At 37.4% G+C, this 20,901-nt stretch overlaps 1 protein-coding gene across 5 annotated transcripts in view; it reads right to left on the reverse strand.

Annotated features, from left to right (window-relative positions):
- Positions 1–20,901, reverse strand: part of GOLGA4 (golgin A4) — a 99,493-nt gene that overhangs the window by 68,167 nt on the left and 10,425 nt on the right. For 3 of the 5 annotated variants that reach the window (XM_057706914.1, XM_057706912.1, XM_057706911.1), the window contains exons 2-4: positions 17,256–17,345; positions 5,460–5,558; positions 1,170–1,235 (exon numbers count right to left, since the gene is read on the reverse strand). In XM_057706914.1, the coding sequence (XP_057562897.1) occupies positions 1,170–1,235; positions 5,460–5,558; positions 17,256–17,345 (255 nt within the window). The remainder of the gene's footprint in view (positions 1–1,169; positions 1,236–5,459; positions 5,559–17,255; positions 17,346–20,901) is intronic. The other 2 variants (XM_057706915.1, XM_057706916.1) reach the window with 2 other exon arrangements.

Below are 20,901 nucleotides of genomic sequence, written 5' to 3' on the forward strand. Positions count from 1 at the left end.
ATAACCAACTTGTCAGAAATTTGTATAAAAGCAAATGGACTCTGAGTGAAGGTGTCACCCTGTTACAAGAATTAAATGAGATCAAATACCTAAAATGCTTAACCATGCCTGATACACAGTAAACTCAATAAACACAATTAACTTCCTAAATATCATCCATGTTCATTCTTTACCTTAATTAAAACTTAAATCTTTCCTGAATTTGATCCTAAAGCTGGTTATCATTCTAATGAATATTCCTTAAAGATCGCTGGATCTGGCCAGTACCATTTAAATTGGTGTCTCCTAATACTTTACCCCTACCTCAAGGCACTAATAGAAAATGACTTATTTGTAGAGGACTTAGGGGATGCTGCTCAAAGCCCAGGGAGGAGGACTATGCCCAGAACCTGACCAGACTCCCTGAGAGGACTGAGGCTCTCAGCTCACAGGTAACCTGTTCATGGAGTTTGGGAAGCTGGACAATACTTTAGAATGTTTAGCCTACAGGATTTAGTTCATAAATCAGATTGTCCAGAAATTGCCTACGTTCGTGCTCCAGGTTTACAGAATCGGAAACGTTGCTGCTCTTCGCTAGAGACTGTTGAGAACAGCCAGGTTCATGATAATAATCACCGCTAAAGACAAAGAAAATAAATGCTCATCTCAGACACTGCTATCATTAAGATTTTCTTTTAAGGAATTTCTTTTTTTTTTTTAGAAGGAGTCAAAAGAATGTTACATGAGCCCCACTCTCCAAATAACTTTTTAAAATCAAAGATAAACTAAATTCTCTAGTAGTAAGATACTCTGCATTAGAACAAACTTCAAAAGAAATTCCATTTTCTTCACATCCCCCCCTTCTAGAATATGTAACTCAACGTCTTTCAAAATGATTTACTCCATCATCTTTTACAACTATAAACTCAGAGCCTTTTTTTTCCAAAGTCTTCTCTTCAGTGCCATTAGTTTTTCAAATGAACAATAATAGAATCCTACATGATTGGTATGTATACATATATCACCATTCTAAACTTTTTCCAAGAAACAATCAATAAACCTGAATTTACCATATATACTGTACCAAATGTTCAGACATCACTGTTTCAATGTAAAGTCAAATGCTAATATAGATTGACCGACAGTCTGAAATGACTAGCTCTTTCTTTTAAACAACATTAATAACAGACCTGAGGAGTTGTGGGTTCACTTCCATTAACACTGTCAGGAGATTTTGTGGCTTGGACAGATGCATTCTGAGAAAAAGAAAGAAACATTGTAAAGAAAGGATCAGAAAACTAAAGTTTTAAAACTGTTAAGAACAAAGGCCAAATACCAAAACCTATTAGATACACTTAAACAAAATTAGTAATTGTTCACTTATTAGAATTTTTCATGCAAGGCAAAACTAGTATGGTAAGTATTTTAGAAAATTCATTTTGCTATAACTGTAACTAAATAGCAAAGATTAGTACGTAGCAAAAATTATTTCAAGCTAATCACATACTTCTCCCCATTACAATCTCCCCAGTTTTTTCACTCAATACGAAATTAACATCAGCAAAACTCATTCAAGTAGAAAACTATCCAGAAAAAGTAATGTCAATTTTCCTTACAATAATATATAAAGTTATTTGGGCTAAGCGCTGAAAAACATCTGGGTAACAAGAAAGGGAAACGCCTCATTCATTTGAAGCCAGCAGTCTAAATGAAATTATGACAATTTTCAGAAAAACTTATAATTAAAAATAATCTCTTCTACATATGAAAGCTTTTTGTTTTGTTCTGTTGGTATGACAAATGTTCCAAGTTACACAACATTCTACTGATTGCATCATACTGGCATGAGTTCTATAATCAATGATATTCTTCAAGATTCAAAATTCTACATTACATTCATAATACACTAAGTGTCTAACTAAAATTAAAGCTACAGTAGTGTCTCATGATAAAATAACTTCCATATTTTAAACAAAAGCATTCAACCAAATAACAGCCACTATGTTTCAGTAACTTGGTGGTTAAAAAGTACATTTCCCCTACAACACTCGGGCTAACCAAGAAAGGGTCAAATATACGACTCTTCTTATTCTTAAATACAAGTGGAAAAAGCATTCAGTTTTGCAAAAGTGTTCTCAAATTTCTCCCTCTAACATAAATTTTATCAGTTCAAGACACTTCCTTAAAGTTACATACGGGAGAACGGTTGGGGGAACATAGGAATTGACTTTTATCTTCCTGTTCTCTGTCATTTCAAAGAATTAGAAATTGTATACACGGCATATATTTGTGTAGCATCATACCTAACGCTTGCCAGCCCTAAAAATATCCTATGCTACACACTATAAAATAAAAAACATTCTTCACAGAGATCAGCATGTCTCTCTGCCAAGCAGTATATTGAAAAGTGACCATTAAATTATGGAAAAAGCAAGCAAAAGGGCCCCATAAAATATTTAGGTTAGGAATAAGAGTGGCAAGAGAGTCCATATTCTATTTTAAGTAAATCACTTCACACATGATTGAGCTCCATACAAAAAAACCTTTTCTTCAATTGTCTGAAATGTCACCCTACCAAGCAAATAGCATAACATCTAAAAACTTTTCCTCCCTGCATCTGTATTTCAATTTACTTGTTATACTATACATCCAAATACATGCAAGACAGCTAAGGAAAGTACTGGCCTCTGTTACCATGTAAATCTAAGTTAGGAATCTCTAGAAACAAAATTAGAGATTTTGTCACTCCTGTAATGCATTTTCCATTTCTGCCCAGCAAATTCTTATTCATCTTTCAACTTCCAAATGCCCAGCTTCATACGGCTGGCCTGAGGACTAACACCATTACCTGTGCCTTTGTTTTCTCCTATGAAGCCTTACCTCCTTTGCATTAACTGTATCTTGCCATCTTTGTCTCCACACTAAACAGTAAACAGCTGGAGGGCAGGAACTCAACATTTTGCCTGACTGGGAGTAGAGGCTCAGTAATTGCTTGTTAAATCCTCATCCGATTACTTCCTTAGTTGTAAGACTTCTGAAGGCCTCCCCCCAGAGAAAAGCCTAAAGAACTAGCTCAACACACCTGACTACTCAGTCTCACTACTCAGTCTCTAACACTTTCTCCTGCAGGCAATTCTTAGATAACAGGAAAACGTTCCTAAAGCGCACTTAAAAGCTCACATAGGTTCCCTGCCAGATTTGTTTTCAATTATGGGGGGGAAGGGGGTGGGTGTGTTGGGGGGATGTTTTTTAAAGTTTAAGTCTTTTGTTATTTGTTTGTAAACTGGCTGCCTTTTGGGTCTTTGTTGCTGTGTGTGGACTTTCTCTAGTTGTGGCGAGTGGGGGCTACTCTTTGTTGTGGTGTGCAAGATTCTCATTGCAGTGGCTTCTCTTGTTACGGAGCACGGGCTCTACATGCTCGGGCTTCAGTAGCTGCAGAACACAGGCTCAGTAGTTGCAGTGCACAGGCTTGGCGTAGCTGCTCTGCAGCATGTGGGATCTTCCCAGAGCAGGGCTCGAACCCTTGTCCCCTGCATTGGCAGGTGGATTCTCAACCACTGGGCCACAAGGGAAGTCCTTGGGTTTTTTTGTTTGTTTTTAATTTTTGGCTGCACTGCTTAATTCCCCAACCAGGCATTGAACCGGCGCCCAGCAGTGAAAGCAGTGAGTACTAACCACTGGACCACCAGGGAATTCCCTTCAGTTATGTTTTGTTCGATCCTTCAACAACTACTTTTGACTACTGAGCACTAAGGATACAGCAACTTTTAGAATCTGGGGTAAAGAGATGCATTTTTCAGAAAACTGAATTAAGGAAAAGTCAACAGCTGGTGAAATAAAGTAATGAATTAGACTCACTAAATTTTTATTCTACTATAGGTTATGCTATAGTTTTATGTGAGGGAAAAAAGTTTTTATCTGAACAAAACAAAATTTTTTTTTAATTAATTTATTTTATTGGCTGCATTGGGTCTTCATTGCTGCACGTGGGCTTTCTCCAGTTGCAGCGAGCGAAGGGCTGCTCTTCGTTGTGGAGCACAGTCTCTAGGCTTGCGGGCTTCAGTAGTTGCAGCACACAGGCTCAACAGCTGTGGCTCATGCGCTCTAGAGCACAGGCTCAGTAGTTGTGGCACACGGGCTTGGTTGCTCCACAGCATGTGGGATCTTCCCAGGCCAGGGCTCGAACCTGTGTCCCCTGCATTGGCAGGTGATTCTTAACCACTGTGCCACCAGGGAAGCCCCATGAACAAAACAAAATTTAAATAAAATTAATGTAGACATTCAAGCTACTTAAATTATTTTAAATAGTTCTAACGCCTCCATTTTTTAATTATTAGCATTTTTCACAATAGGATAGGCACTCAATACAAATCATTTTTGTGTACTAATGGAAGTGGGTCTGGGAGAAGCTCTTTTTTTTTAAGTCTCTATTACTACTACATTAAGTGTAATATCATTTCATGTTTTTTAAATAAGTTGATAAGTTATTTCTAACTGGGATTCCTGTCTCCCTCTCAAACCAGTATTGAAAACAGTGAGATGTTACTTGTAGCCAGAACCAAGGAGAGACCACTGTACCTAAAAGCCAAGCTAAGGCATCGCAAGAACTCTGAGCTGCTTTCTTTTCTAAAGCCAAGTTTACAATGTAAGATTGCTACTGTTCATATGCAGACCAAGTCTTTACTGGCTGCATGGATAAGTACAGAAACGTTCCAACTTCATCACCAGATGCTTAGAAAATTAAACCAATTCTCGCTGTTTAAAAAAACCTCAATCCCAGGTCAGCTGGTGTCCATTCTAACAGCAAAAGCTATCCTTACTAGGTAATCAAACATCTGTAAGTTTTAATTTGCTAAATTAAGAACTTAGATACTTTATGAAAAAGGTCTACTTTCCCAAAATGAAATTATCAATATATACAAGATTCAAAATTGTATGAATTCAGTCAGTTGAAAAACAGAGGTAATTATTTCCTTTCAAATGTTTAATACACAGAAAACTGGTACTCTCCCAAAATAAGATGCAATTAATTGTTACAGTAGACTCCACTCGCCTACTCAATATTGTTTGATTATGGGTGTACATATGATGCATTCTTCTTTCCTAAAAATGTCAGTCACATCTCAAAATATTATTGGCCTCCTACCAACAGTAAAACACAGATTCTTAGCAATGCACACCTCTTAGTTAATAAGCAAACATTCCCTAGGGAGAAAACTTAGCATTTAGACCACGTGAAAGTATTCTTCACTACATTAATGAAAACAGTTAGGCTGTTGCTGTTAAAAGCTAGCAAAAAACACACCAGCCATCAGAATTCAGCAATTTACTCTCTGATTTTTTAGAGCAAGGTTAGCAACAGGGCACCAAAGATGCTTTGAGAGATGGTAAGTGACAAGCAACATGAGATGTGCTTCTAGAATTACCAAATTACTTTGCTTCCCCACAAAGGGAATGCAGAAAGCGGTGGAAGGACTCACCACACTGCCAGTCTGGGTTTTAGGCTGCTTGGAGGAATCCAAAGCAAAGATAGTATACTCAGAGAGAAAAGCAGGCTCTGCTATCATCCCGGCTAGGAGCTGTCGCATTCAGTGTAATGAGCAGAGGTATAAAAACAAAACAAAGGATGAAAAACAAATCATAAGGGCATGTTGCAAAGTGTTCTCACCACACGGCACGCACAACACTATCACAGCCTTGTGCTAGCACCACTGCCGCCACCATCAGTCCACCCACAGAAACAGTAAGCTGCTGGGAAAGGTCGGGAAGGGAGATGAGGTGAGCTGTTTTGGATCTCTAAACTCAGCTTTCAACAACTTGCTTACTGGCATACAAATGATATATGCAACAGGCACCACAGCACACAGCATGTCTGTGTCCGGCAATTCAGTATGAGGGCCTGTATACTGAGCCACTCATTTTTATACATTCCAAAAAGAAAGCATGGAAATTTATGGGGAGGATAAACACATAAAACTTTAAATAACCATTTATTTGTATTTACACACAAATATATGCGGCTGAGTCAAAAATTATCCGCACTCTCGTCCTATTAGAACTTCTATAAATTCTACAGCCAGAGTGCAGATAATTTTTGACTCACCCTTGTAGTTTTCTCCAATATGTACAGAAGAAACTTGAAACAAATTTATAAGTTTTAAGCATCAATTCTATTATACTAGCTCTTTTGATATATATTCTCTTCTGTGCTTCAATTTTCTTTCAGAAGCTGTATACTACACACCAAAATACTATCATGAATTAGAGGTATAAGAAATTATAATTAAAATGAACTTTTTTGGACTTCCAAGGTGGCGCAGTGGTAAAGAATCCACCTGCCAAGGCAGGAGACATGGGTTCAAGCCCTGCTCTGGGAAGATTCCACATGCCACGGAGCAACTAAGCCCGTGCACCATAAAAAAAAACAAAACAAAACAAAAAAAATGAACTTTTTGACGGTGGGGGTTACACAAACATACACATGTAATAAAACTGCATAAAACTACAAACACACACACACGCGCGCGCACATAAAATAGGTGAAATGTGAATAAGCTCTGTGGATGTCAAAGATGTTACCAATATCAACTTCCTTGCTTTGATAGTGTACGATAGTTACATAAGATGTTACCTTTGGGAGAAACTGGGTAAAGGGTATACAGGGCCTCCCTAAAAACAAATTTTTTAACCTCCCATGAATCCGCTTTTAAAATAAAAACTTTAAAAAACAAATGTTTTGAAACATTGACTTAGCAGTTAATGTATGTTCTTATATAATGAGTAATAAAGAATTATGTCAGAAAATAGATGTCTGCAAAAGCTTAAGAACTTACACTTTTCATCTCAGTGCTCCAGAGTTATGGATAATGACTAGAGCCTTCACTCATTCTTCACCTGGTCCTGCATTAAAGGCCATCTTATAGATGGGACAAATTTTGTTTACATCTTTTTTGGTTATGTTAATAACTGATACTCTTTAGGTAGGATTCAAGAATTGAACTTGCACTAAACCCTAAAATTTAGTGTCAAGTAGTACTAAAATACAAGGGATGCCTATTTGGCTCTAAGGTATCATTCTATCCAAGTTTCCACTCTTGCTGAAAATCTTACTCTCCCGGAAATTCAGAAAGGTCATCTTTTGAGTGGAAGTTATCTTAAGTTAAATGCTATGCAAATTCTTCTTAGGCTTCCAAAGTTAATTTCTGAAATGAAGTCACTCTTCATATCACACAAGGAAATAATTTAAAATTTCACAGTTAAGAGCAGGTTTGGAATTTTAAGAGAAAAACACAAAACTTGTATAGAAACCAGTATAGAAACACATGTTGACCAAACAATTCAAAAGGAGCTACCAAACAATGATTTACACTCCATCCCCTAGCCCAAGTAAAAGCAAAGTATATCGAAATTAGTTTCTACTGACAGCTATTTCAAAGCCCAAGGAGGCGTCCTCCCCACTTGTGGTCCTTGTCAGTTGCTTCTTATGCTTGTCAAAGTCTCCCAAGATTCAGTTCTCAAATATCCTCAATAAGTCTGTCTCAACTCTTTCAAACTTTGTTCAAATTCTAATCCAAATCTGCTAGGAACTTAATTCACCTCTTCTGTGCGGTCCCATCAGTTGAACTGACACTGACTAAAATTTTATGTGTCTAAACAATGACGACTACCTAAAACTCCTATCAGATGTGTGTTGAAAGCTTTCAATCTATCCTCCATGTCTCTTAGATAATTATCTATCTCTATCTCTCTATGTTCTTGGTGGGATTACTCAGTATTCTTTTTGAATTCCCTAATATTCCCTTGAACTGGGGCCAGTCTGAGTTTTATTCTGATTTACATTTTTATATCATTTTTTTTCATTACCAGGATTTCTAATTGGTTCTTTTTCATATTTGCCTAGTCTATTTTTTGGCCTGTTTTTCCCCCACAATTCTCTGTTTGTTTTTTTAAGATTTTTTTGATGTGGACCATTTTTAAAGTCTTTATTGAACTTGTTACAATACTGATTCTGTTGTTTATGTTTTGGTTTTTCGGCAAGGCAGGTGGGATCTTAGCTCCGGGACCAGGGATTGAATCCATACCCCCTGCATTGGAAGGCGAAGTCTTAACCACTGGACCACCAGGGAAGTCCCTTCTCTGTTCTTCTTAAGAAAATTATTACTTCATTCATCTTACTGAAGATACCTGTTTCAAAGTCTTGTCCAGACTGCCCTTTTAATTATTTTAATTTCACCTGGAATAAATTGATGTCCCAGTTCCTGTTTTTATTAGCTGTCTTCTTAGCCTTTATTTTAGCATTTTCATTTACAGGTTCATTTTGAAGAAGGTATTATCCTTCTCCTTCCTTCTGTGTTCATCCCTCCTTATCCAGTCAATCTGATTCCCTGGGCCCAGGTTGGGTTTCCTGCTCTAGAGCAACATGGAGGTTATCACAGACTCAGTCACTAAGCTGATGTGAGGTTTGATTCAGTTCTCGGTCATGAAGCCTCCCTAGAGACAGCAGCTTCTCACAATGGGCCACAGAGCTCTATGCATCAGCCAGGAAATGCTTTTTTCAACCTCCTTTCATGAGTGCCATGAGCCCCACGTCAGCCTCTGGCTTATAGCATTAAATCAAACTCTAGCAGCACATAACCACCCCAGTCCTTCTCAACCAGGGTTCAAAGAGAAAATTAAGTCCTAATGCCAGGCATAAGGCATCAGCTAGCTAGCATCCACTGTATGTAATGCATGAATATGTCCCCTATGCACTAATATACCTATTAGGAGAGTGACTCTAAAAAGTTTAGTATCTTTTAGTATCTCTGCCTTGAAAAGAAGAGGTCTTGTTTCTACTTCCCAGACACTGTTACATATAATTGTTACTAGCAACACTTACTTTCTGAGTCAAATTCACTTCCTTCTTATTTGCAATAAAGCAGCAGTCCCTCCACTCACCTCCTGCTGTGCGGCCTGGTTCCTAATAGGCTGCTGAACAGTAGCAGTCCAGGGGCCCAGGGGTTGGGTGCGTACCCCTGCAATAATGTATACCTTAAGAAGTTCCTAACATACTCGGCAGAAGATACAAGAAAAAAACGGTCGGGGCTTCCCTGGTGGCGCAGTGGTTAAGAATCCACCTGCCAATGCAGGGGACACGGGTTTGAGCTCTGAGCCGGGAAGATCCCACAGGCCTCAGAGCAATTAAGCCCATGCACCACAACTACTGAGCCCATGAGCCACAGCTACTGAAGCCCGTGCACCTAGAGCCCGTGCTCCACAACAACAGAAGCCACTGCAATGAGAAACCCTCGCACCGCAACGAAGAGTAGCCCCACTCACCACAACTAGAGAAAGCCCGTGCACAGCAACGAAGACCCATTGCAGCCAAAAATAAAATAAATAAAAAATAAAGAAATCTTAAAAAAAAAAAAAAACTGTCTACAGTAGCAGCATGTGAGAAAATATGCAGTACAGACTGCAGTTAAATCATTTTGATCAAATCTAAGGTCACAAATTAAAGCCCTATTTTGTCTGTATGGATATTTCTACTATATATAAAGTTAAAGACATACAAAGCCATTAAACAAAAAAGATAGCAAAAAAGGACTGATCAGCACTGAAAAGACCAAGGGTATATAAAGAAGGCAAAAAACACATATCAGGCCAGGAAACCAGGAAAGTAGCAATACAGATTCAAGGAATTTCTGCTAAGTCCCAGGGCACCTGAGACTTGAGAAAAATAAGTCATCAAAGATCAGTTTGCCACTCCAATCCTGAGAATGCTCAGTACACTCACCACTCACCAAGAAAGGGAATCAAAAGCTGGTTCATATTTTGTTTGACAGAGTAAAATAAAAAAAGACTCATATTACTAATATCAGGAATGAAAGAGGGAAAATTACTACTGCATGTACAGAAATAAAAAGGATTATTATAAGGCAATGCTACGAACAGCTGTACGCCAACAAACAGGATAACATGGATGACACAAACAAATTCCTAGAAAGACACAAATTACCAAAACTGATGTAAGAAGAAACAGAAAATATCAATAGAACTATAAAAAATGAAGAGACTGAATTAGTAATCAAAACACCTCTCACAAAGAAAAGCCCAGGATCAGATGGCTTCATTGGTAAATTGCACCAAACATTTAAAGAACTAATACTAATCTTCAAAGTTTTCCCAAAAAATACAAGAGGGAATACTTTCCTTCACATTTTATACGGCCAATATTTTCCTGACACCAAACACAGACATCATACACACACAAAAGAAGAAAACTGCATACCAACAACTCCTATGAACACAGACACAAAAATCCTAAAAAAAAAAAAAAAAAAAACCGAAAAACTAGCAAAAACAACTAGCAATATAAAATTACACACCATGAACAAGTAGAATTTATCCTATACATGGTTGGTTTAACATCCAAAACCAATTACTACATTGTTCCAACAGAGTAAAGGACAAAGCCACATGCCAATCTCAAGATACAAAGAAAGCATCTGACAAAATCCAACACTGCTTCATGCTAAGAACATTCAACAAACTAGGAATGGAAGGGAACTTCCTCAACATCAGAAAGGGAATCTATTAAATACCACGGCTAGCATCATACTTAATGACAAAAAGACTAAATGCCTTTTCCCTAAGATCAGGAATGAGAGACAAGCATGTTTGCTCTTACCACTTCTGTTCAACTAGAGGTTCTAGCCAGGAAAATTAGGCAAGAAAATGTAATAAAAGGCAGCCTTTAATCTGGATGTAAGGATGTAAGGAAAAAAGGAAGATGTAAAACTACCTCTATTTGCAGATAACATGATCTTGCACAAAGAAGATACTAAGTAACCCACTACAGAACTTTTAGAACTAAGAATCAGCAAGCTTACAGGATAAGATTAATTTACAAAAATCCAATTTTATTTCTGTAGAATAATAAGAAAGCTGAAAATGAAATTAAGAAAACAATTCAATTTATATTAACATTAAAAAGAATAAAATACTTGGGAATAAATTTAACAAAAGTAGTACAAAACAAACTCTGAAAACTCTAAAATTTTGTTGAAAGAAATTAAAGACCTAAATAAATGGAGGAGAAGAGGGAAAAGAAAGAGAAGCAGGAGGAGAAAATAGAAAGTTTTCAATTAATTAAATCTGATAAAGATGGCACAAAAAGAAAAATATAAACCCCTCTCCTTACAAATAGAGTCAGAGAAAATGCTGAGTATCAGAAATATTAATAATGCACTCTGACCAGCAGAGTTGATTTAAGGAATGAACAACTGACTTACTATTAGGAAATCTATTAATACAATTCATGTCCTATCATCAGATCAAAAGCAAAAATATGAAAATTGAATAGATACCAAAGGCAATCTAACAGGCATGGCTTTTACTTTGATTAACTGACGGGGGATAGATAGGTTATAATCTAACATCTAACAAAGAAAAAGCATATCCAGCTTTGAAACTCAATCCATTTAGGGGCAAAATTAACCCCAAACTTAGGAAGAAACATTTCTCACCCATTACTTTGAAGATATTTCTTAATAATTCCTAAAGAACAATGCCTTTAGAAGCCCTGAAACAAAGAATAAATTTCAAAATAGTGCTGAAGAATTGTCAAAAGCTGAGAGTATCAAGAATCCCTGTTGCAGGTCATCACATGGAATGATGAAAATTGACTTGGAAATACAAAGACAACTACCAACGTAGGAGGCAGCATTTTGCTTCCGAAAAACATCTCAGATCAAGAGAACAAACAGGAAAAGGGACACCTTTCTTGACGCTTGGGAAAGCAACTACTGAAAAGCGGCCTGATGCTTCATTATTTCTTTCCCTACAATGTCGCTCTTAATATAAAATGTAGTATCCATGCCATTCAAGAGCTGGTGAGTACAGAAAAAGCCTTTTCTGTATAATAACAATCTTTTGTATGTGATACACAAATTATGAGTATTTTCATACTTCTGAATTCACTTGCCCTTCACAGAACCCTGTGAGAGTGGATATTCATTTCACTACAATTTAAAGTTGAGAAAGCTGAGGCTCTGGGAAGTTAAAGGAAGTTGCCTAAAGCCAAACAGCAGGTAAGGGATAGAATCCTGTGATCCTTCTACCATTCCAGGCTCTCTCCCTGCATGTAGGAAAGCAAAAAAGGATACCGTACATAAGAGAGTATGAACAGACATCTACTAAACAGAACAGAATCTATCAAGTAACTAGAACAGTTTATTTCTATGCATCATTTTAGCCTATATATATGAAAATAAACTAATTTCTAAAGTTTAATTTTAAAATAATACAAAAAATCTGAGCAGATGAGTCCCTAGGAAAAGAATGGACATGCCTACTTTGACCCCCAATCTATGAGGAATTACCTCCACAAGACAGCAAACTAGAGAACAGGGTAGGAGGGAATGTGAAAATACCATTCCTTTAACGGCTCAGCAGGCAAAGATAGCACCGATAACACCCTCAGGGCCCTAATCCACATAACAGTCCATCTGTTTCCCTCCCCTCGCGAGGGGAACTAGGCAGAGGAAGTGGAGCAGCCCTTCCCATCTTCTGTGGCTGCCCCCAGTAACAACCTAGTGCGCACCTACCACATGCACTGCACCACATGAAGAGAGCTACGTGCTACAGTACGGGTAATCCCCACACCACCACAAGGAAGGCAGTACTTACTATTCCCATTTCACACACGTGAAAACCTGAGTCACTGAAAAGTTAACCTTCAACGATCCTTCAGCCAGCAAATTCAGATGACTCCAAAAACCACCCCCTTCTCACCAGCCTATTTCAGGTCTTACTGCAAACAAACAAACAAACAAACATATTCTCATCCTCTTAGAGAAATCATTAGACTCAGTCCTAAAAAGGAATGAAGTAGTGATATATGCTGCAATATAGATGAACCTCGAAAACATGATGCTAAGTGAAAGAAGCCAGACACAAAAAGTCACATATTGTGTGGTTTCATTTATACGAAATATCTAGAATAGGTAAATCCACACAGCAGGTACACAAATTGGTGGTGCCTGGGGCTGCAGAAAGGGAGAATGGGGAGTGACTGCTTAATGAGTAGGGGGTCTTCCTTTTAGAGTAATGAAAACATCATGGAACTAGACAGATGTGATGGATGCACAGCACTGTGAATGTACTAAATACCACCTAATTGTTCACTTTAAAATGGTAAATTTTATGTTATAGGAACTTTACCTCAGTTAAAAAAAAAAATCAGAGTGGAGCAGAGGGCAGGAGGACAGTTAGTTTCATGTGCCTACTTAGCCCTTTCCATGACGCTACACTCCATACTGCTCAAAGGCACCCAGCTCTACGGGAAAAAAAGATTCATCTCAAGCAACACAAAGTTGAAGGAAGCCCTGTGCTGAGGGTAATGAGGCTGTCCTAGGATCCCCAGGAGAGAGTACCAGGTTAGCTGGGCAGATCTGCTGTCTGTGCAGGATGAAAGAGCGCCAGAGACCCACAGACCTCAAGGTCAGTGCACATCAGCGTACTCTCCTTTGCCATCAATGTCTACAACCATTTAGATGATTTCTTACAGCCCTATAAGGAAGCCTGAGGCACTGCAACCAAAGACAGACTTATTTAGATTTACATATAATATTTACTAACATGGGAAAATAGACATATCAGGATTTTCAGTAATAGCTGAAAAAAGGTAAAACATTTAACTGACCAGAACACCAACTTAATGAAACCATTCTACTTCCCAAGCATTCTAGATTACACAGACTTTACTGTACCTACTGGAGAGATGGACAAATATTTATACTGAATTAAGCTTCCACATTTATAATGAATTAAACTTCCACATTTTGCTAAAAAGAAACTTAAAACTAAAAGCGAGGATCTCATCAGTGACAGAGTATCGTTCATCTTAGAGGTTAAATGAAAAACCCAGGGAGTGAAGGAGGGGGCATGGTGACTAACAAGATAACTTTATGTAATGTTCTTTTAATCAATAACTTAATCATGAAATTTAAAAGTCCTTTATTTATTGTAAAATAAGTTGAACTAAGGTTTACATTTCACTTTGTGGTCCAAAATATCTTTTAGAGCTGTTAGAAAATGCTTAAAAAGCAAGGAGACGAAGTGATGATACCACTTTGGCTTTCAATCAGAAACCATTTCTTAAACTATACCTATAAGCATGGGACTTTTAGTATTGAAATTTGGGAATCTGCAAAGAAATAAAAAATAACCTTTAGCTTACTTAGTGTGCTGCAAAAGAATGCTCAAACCATCCCTTTCAGAAAGGATTATTTTGTAAAGATATATTCAATTTAAATGTTTTAAAGCATCCTAGATAAAATAAATCTTTTTTAAAAAGCAATAGTAGCAATCAACAAATTGTTTTTAAGGTTTCAACTATATTAATGTAAACCAATATACGATAATATCAACCAATATACTAAGTAGGAATGATGCCACTAACACTGATTGCAAACAGTGTTTTCACTGCTCAATACTGCAGCTTTCATTCCAATTGGTTACACATATAAACTAAGTTCAACATTAAACTTGAAATCATAAAGTTAAAGAAATGCAATATTGCAAACAGAGCATAAGAAAGTAAGATCCCAAAGAAAGTATGCATATATTTTATACTCATATAACTTTGTCAGCTCATCTAATGTATACACCAAGGACACAGTATATATGCCATTAACTTTGAATGCAAAAACTACTATGAAGTTTTTATGTTTATTTTGGTAGCAACATCTTCTAATTAAAGGTTTTAAAAAATTATGTTTTAAAGTAACCTTCATCAAAGCAGTCTGGAAAAAATCTTTCAAATTTTTTCATTTGCATACACCCTTCAACCCAGCAATCCCATTCCTAGAAATCTATCCTACAGAATAAGAGCATTGTAAATTATGCATTATGTAAAATGCTCAGTCCAGTACTACTTATAATATTGAAAAGATTATAAAATTTGATTTGTAATATTCAGACTTTTTCCAAACTAACCTATAGAGTCAATGAAATCCCAATCAAAATCTCTATAGGTTTGTTTTTTTGTTGTCAGTGTTGTATTTTATTTTGTTTTGTTTTGAGTTTGTTTTTATGAGACTTGAAAATCTGATTCTAAAATTCATGTGGAATTTATATAGAAAGGTATAAGAATAAATAAGACATTCAAGAAGGACAAGGTAAGAGTGCTATGGACTGAATGTTTGTCCCCCCAAATTCATATACTGAAGCCCTAACATCCAGGGATATTTGCTGATGGTATTTGGAGGCAGAGCCTTTAGGAGGTAATTAAGAGTTAGATGAGGTAATGAGGGCAGGGCCCTCATGATGGGATTACTATCCTTATAAAAAGAGAAAGAGACAAGATGGCGGCCTCCCCACTCTTCCATCTCTCCCTAGGTGCATGCAACAAAGAATGGCCATACTAGGACATAATGAAAAGACAGCTGTGTGCAAATCAGGAAGAGGACCCTCACCAAATATTGAATCTGTTGGCACCTTGATCTTGGACTGCCCAGTCTCCAAAATACTGAGAAATAAATGTCTGTTGCTTAAGCCACCCAGTCTATGGAATTTTGGTTTTAAGACAGGGAAAAGCTGCTCTAATGAGGGCAAAATTTAATATAAAACTATAGTTGTGAAGACAGTATGGGATCAGATCAAAGACAAAGCAATAACAACAGAAAGAAGAGTCCAGAAATCCACTCAAATATGGACACAATTTCTGAAAAAAAGGTAGTAAGTAGAGCAGTGTGGAAAGAATGGAACAACTGGATAGCTATGTGGGGAGAGGGGCAGTGGTGAAATTTGATCCCTACCTCACACCATATTGAAAAAAAAATCATTTCCAAATGGAATACAGATCCAAATGTGAAAGGTAAAACAGGATAATACAGGAAAATACTCTCAAGGGTAAGAAAAGAATACTTTAATAAAAAACAAAAAAATACTAGCCATAAAATAAAATATTGATAAATTGGAATGCATTAAAACTAAGAATTTCTGTTCATAAAAGGACAACCATTAAGAGAGTAAAAGGCAACCCACAGAGTGGAAGCAGATATCTACAAGGCATATATCCAATAAAAAACTCCTATCCACACTATATAGAAAAGAACTCCTACAAATCAGTAAGACAAAGATAAACCAATAGAAAAATGAGCAAGAGACTTAAGCACTTTGCAAACGAAGTTATCAATACACAGATGAAAAATGCTCAATCCATTAGATGAAAAATACAGATGAGAAATGCTCAATCTTATTAGTCATCAGAGAAATGCAAATTAAAACTACAATAAGAGAACATTACACACCCACTAGAATGGCTGAAATTAAAGACTAGCAAGGATATAAAGCAACAACAACTTTCATAAACTCCTGGTGGGAAGGCAAAGTTCTACAACTATTCTAAAAAACAATGGGCATTACCTTCTAAAGTGGTAAAACTATGCATACAATTTAACCCAGTGATTCTACTCCTAAGCACATAGCAAAAAAAATGCAGGCACACGTGTAGCAAAAGAAATGTACAATAATGTTCACAGCAGCATAATTTATAATAGCCAAAAACTAGACAACCCCAAAGTTTAACTATAAGGTTTACAACAGAAAGCATACTTAAGTGGTACTATTAAAAAAGAAAAAAAAAAAAAGGAAGAAGGAAGCAGGATATTTAAGAAGTCAGGATGATGGTACTCTTTTGTGAGGGAGGGAGCCAGCACTCTAGTGCTGGCAATGTTTCTTTTCTTGACCTGGGTGGTGGTTACAGGGGAATTCATTTCATAATAATTCACTGGTTTGTGCATTTACGTTTTTACCCATTTTTTTTTTACCTCTTTTTACCCTGATTTGTTTATTTATGTTTTACTTGCGTGACTCTTATAATCCTTCAAAGAAAGAAAAAAAGTTGGAAAAAATCTAATCTGAACTATGGTGCCAGCTCCAAGTCACATGGAATTATTAGTTACTTCACAGTTTCCAATCACTAGCTTAAAAATATAGGACTTCTCCTCACATAATGTTAGGCTGAACAAATCATTATCAAATCATTCTGAAAATTTCAAATATTAAAAGCAAAGTATATTATCCTCTCAAATTAAGATACTCAAAGAAAACACTTTACAAAAGCAACACTACTACCTTCCCAAAAAAAATTGTTACTAAAAAAAAAATACCGAGCAATTAAGTAACTGACTTGTCAAAATAATTTCCCATTTTGTTATCAACAGTAGCATTACATTTTAAAGTAATAAGCTTCTTTTAAAAGGTTTATTAAAGAAGAATTCCAAACTTACCTCTCTATTGGGTGTACCTTCATCAAGTTGCTCTGTAAATGAAGATGTCCTACTCCTGGTTCTCGTTGGTGTTGAAGAATTGGAGGAAGCCTAGATTTAAAAATTATTGCACAAATTAGAAAGACTACATTGATGAGCGCACTGTGTACTAGGTAGACCTTCTCACAGTCCCTGCCCAAAGAATCAAATGAAAGGAAAGACCAAACACATGAAAAACAGAAAACGGTAACTGAAACATAATTAACTAGCAGACCCAGGCTACCGATTGGGTCCTTGGTCTGATTCTGCCACCAATTAAAACCATCATCTTAACTAGATTAACTTTTTGAGGGCTAAAATTAACCTCAAAATAAGGTCGTGATGATAACATAAGATGATAACATTAGGGGAAACTGAAACTAGGTGAGAAGCATATGAAAACTATCTTTGCAACTTTCCTATAAATCAAAATTATTCCAAAATTAAAAGTTCATTAAAAAATAAGGTTGTCCCAATTCAATCTTTAAAGTACGTTCCAGCTCTAATATTCAATATAATGAACTGCACAGGTAAACATCTCTCTAGTCAAGGGCCTTGCTTTGAGAATACCATGCACACCACAGCCCATTACTGAGATGCCAGTCCATTCCATCTGTAAAGGACCACATGACTCCTATACAAAAACCCACAGGAAAAAGGGCCCCAAATTCAAACTAGGAGTCTGAGGTCTACTCTGAGGTGAGCTAAAAACAGTCCTAAAAGTATAAAACCAAAATTTCAAGACCCCTCCCCCCCCACCTATAACAAGATAGATCTTAACTCATCTACACAAAGAAATGACTCGATGTCTTACCCTTTCGTAGTCTGTATAGCACTAGATAAAAAGGCATTTAACAAATATTTGTTAAACAAATGATTGAATGAACAAGTGGAACCCTAATCTGTCAAGTCAGCATATACTGCCGTGGCTATGCTAGAACAGAGAGGTCACAAGGAACGGTGTACACACATACACACACTCTACGTACACACATACCTATTCAGTTTACAGTAAGTCTAACATTTCTAATCAATGCAGATGTTCAGTAAATGGTGTTGGGACAAATGGCCATCCATTGGAGAAGCAATATCAATCCGATCCTTACTTCATACTGAAGCTATATTAAAGATTTAAATGATTTTTAATTGAAATATAAAAGAAAATATGAGAGCCTATTTCTACAATCTCTGAATGGGAAAGAGAAGCAGAAATCAAAGGGAATAGTTTAATTGAGAAGAGGGGAAGAGGGGAAAACATCAACGAAATATGACAAAAGTTTAATAATCTTTTTTTCTAAACAGCTCTTGTAAGTGCTTAAGTCAGAACTCTGGAAACTCACCAACCCAGTCTTCCTTTCATCTAGGGCAGGTGACCTGGACTCCACCAATGAACACACCCACATGAGACTCTGCGTCGTAAGTGGGCGGTATGAGAAAACAGACATGCAAACTTAATAAAGTTCATCAGCCGGCGAGCACAGAGACACAGAGCTTCATGCAGTCGTTCACCAGAGCTGTGCAGTGCAGGATGCAATGCGGTCAAGCTGAGGCGGCTGCAGCACTCTTTCCCCACAGTGTGGCTGAGCAGGGCAATCGGCCCAGACGTTCAGGCCCTCCTGAAAATTCTGTAAGTCACCAACTATTCATTAACAGATCCCTTTTCTGCTTAACTAGCTAGACTGAGTTCTGTTGCTTACAATGTAGAATTCCAGCACACACATACCTTCTAAAAGATGAGCCAGAAAAATCAACATATGATAGAAGGAATTAGCTATGCGCAGCAGTTACCTTAGGGGAAAAGATATCCCTTCTCAATCAAGAGAACAACAGAAGCAGTCAGGCCTTAAAAGTTTAAGCAACAAAATGGTTGAATGTGAAATAAAGCTGAAGCCTTATCGATGTTTTAAATGTCTAGAAAATGTATGACTAGAAGCCAACACTGTGCTTAGAAAATGGGAAGGGAAAGCAGTCACTGGACAGTGTTTATCCAGGACTGAGACAAAAATCACAAGTATTCAGAGCACTTCAGAAACAGTTCTCACTGAGGTTGAGGGAAGTGCAAAATAACCCTTGCCACACCTAGAGCCATAAATTTCAAACCATGGCAGCTTCAAAGGCTGCAGATGTTTCAAACATTACCACTAGGACTGGGAGAAGCTCCACTTGTATCTACTTTTAAATGGTTTTACGTAATATCTCCTTTAATAAAGGGCCACTGAGAGGGTGAAAAGTTGGGAAAGTAATTAAAGAAGTACTACCCTAGAGGATAGAGCTCTTAGCTAACCCTCTCTGTTGTGATTCCATCACCTCCAAAAAATTGGGGGGTTAATACTTCAGCTTTCCAAATGCCCAGATGCCGGACAGGGCTATTCCAGACAGGGACCTCGAGATCACTTGGAAACCACACCTCCACTGTGAATTTTTTAAATTGGCACTATGTCTTTTCACCTTGGCCTCACGCGAGCCTAACCAGTAACTGGAGCCTCACCAGCTGTGGATAAACCAACAAAATCAAATATCGGGGTTTATAAAGTTAAAGAATAGGTTCTAAAACACAGTGTCCTCAGAAAAGTAGTACCATGTGACAAGGCTTGGCCTGATGGCTTGCAGGTCTTCCTCTGGAGATGCAAAAGTAAGGATCACATGAGGGAATGGATGTGACTATGAAGTATAAAACATGCATAAAAAACTAACTGTACTTGCGTGTTTATTCCAAAGTCCTGAATCTTTCACAGGTTATCCTCCCTTCAAAATATACAAGAATATAGATTCTTTCAAAATAAATTTGGTCTAATGAATTGTCGTCTGTCTTCAGACTTCTCACAGCTATTTATCAAAACAACCTGACAGTTATAACCAGGCTCACAATATTTTTATTGCCAACTGATTGTTAATTTACCATAGCTCTCAACTTCAGTTTTCAAAAACTATATTAGTCACTGTGGTATGCAGAATTTGAAGATGACCTCAAATGACGCTCGCCTTGTGAATATAATGTATCACTGCCCTGACTAAGTTATATAGCAAAAAGGGTTTTGCAGGCATATTTAAGGTTACGAATCAGTTGACTCTGAGTTAACTGAAAGAAGATTGTCTTCATGGGTCCAACCTAATCACACAAGCCCTTCGAATGAGTCCAGAGTGCAGAGGCAGCAGCAGAAAGCAAGAGAGGTACGCTGCTATCCTGAACAAAAGCAAAAGGCCTGTGGTAGCAAAGTGGCAAGGAACCGTGGGCAGCCCTCGGAGCTGAAAGGGGTCCCATTCAACAGCCAGCAAGAAATAAGGATCTCTGTCCTACAACCACAAAGAACTAAATTCTACCACGACCACATGAGCATGGAAGAAAGACCCTCACCTCCAGATGAGAACACTGTTTAGACAATAACTTGATCTTAGTCTTGTGAGACCCTGAACAGAGAAGCCAGTCATGCCACGCCAGACTTCTGACATACAGACTGTGAAACAGTGACTGGGTTATTAGGCAGCAAGGTTATGGTAATGTGTTATGCAACACTAGGAAACTAGTACAAGTCTTCTTTAAGAATAATAAGGCTTGAACACCATGACTTTTCATTACCCATCAAGACTCTCCAGATGTCACCCTGATCCTCGCACACTCCCACTACAC

This window comes from Hippopotamus amphibius, chromosome 13 (genome assembly GCF_030028045.1).
Source record: "Hippopotamus amphibius kiboko isolate mHipAmp2 chromosome 13, mHipAmp2.hap2, whole genome shotgun sequence".
Classification (NCBI taxonomy): Eukaryota; Metazoa; Chordata; class Mammalia; order Artiodactyla; family Hippopotamidae; genus Hippopotamus; species Hippopotamus amphibius.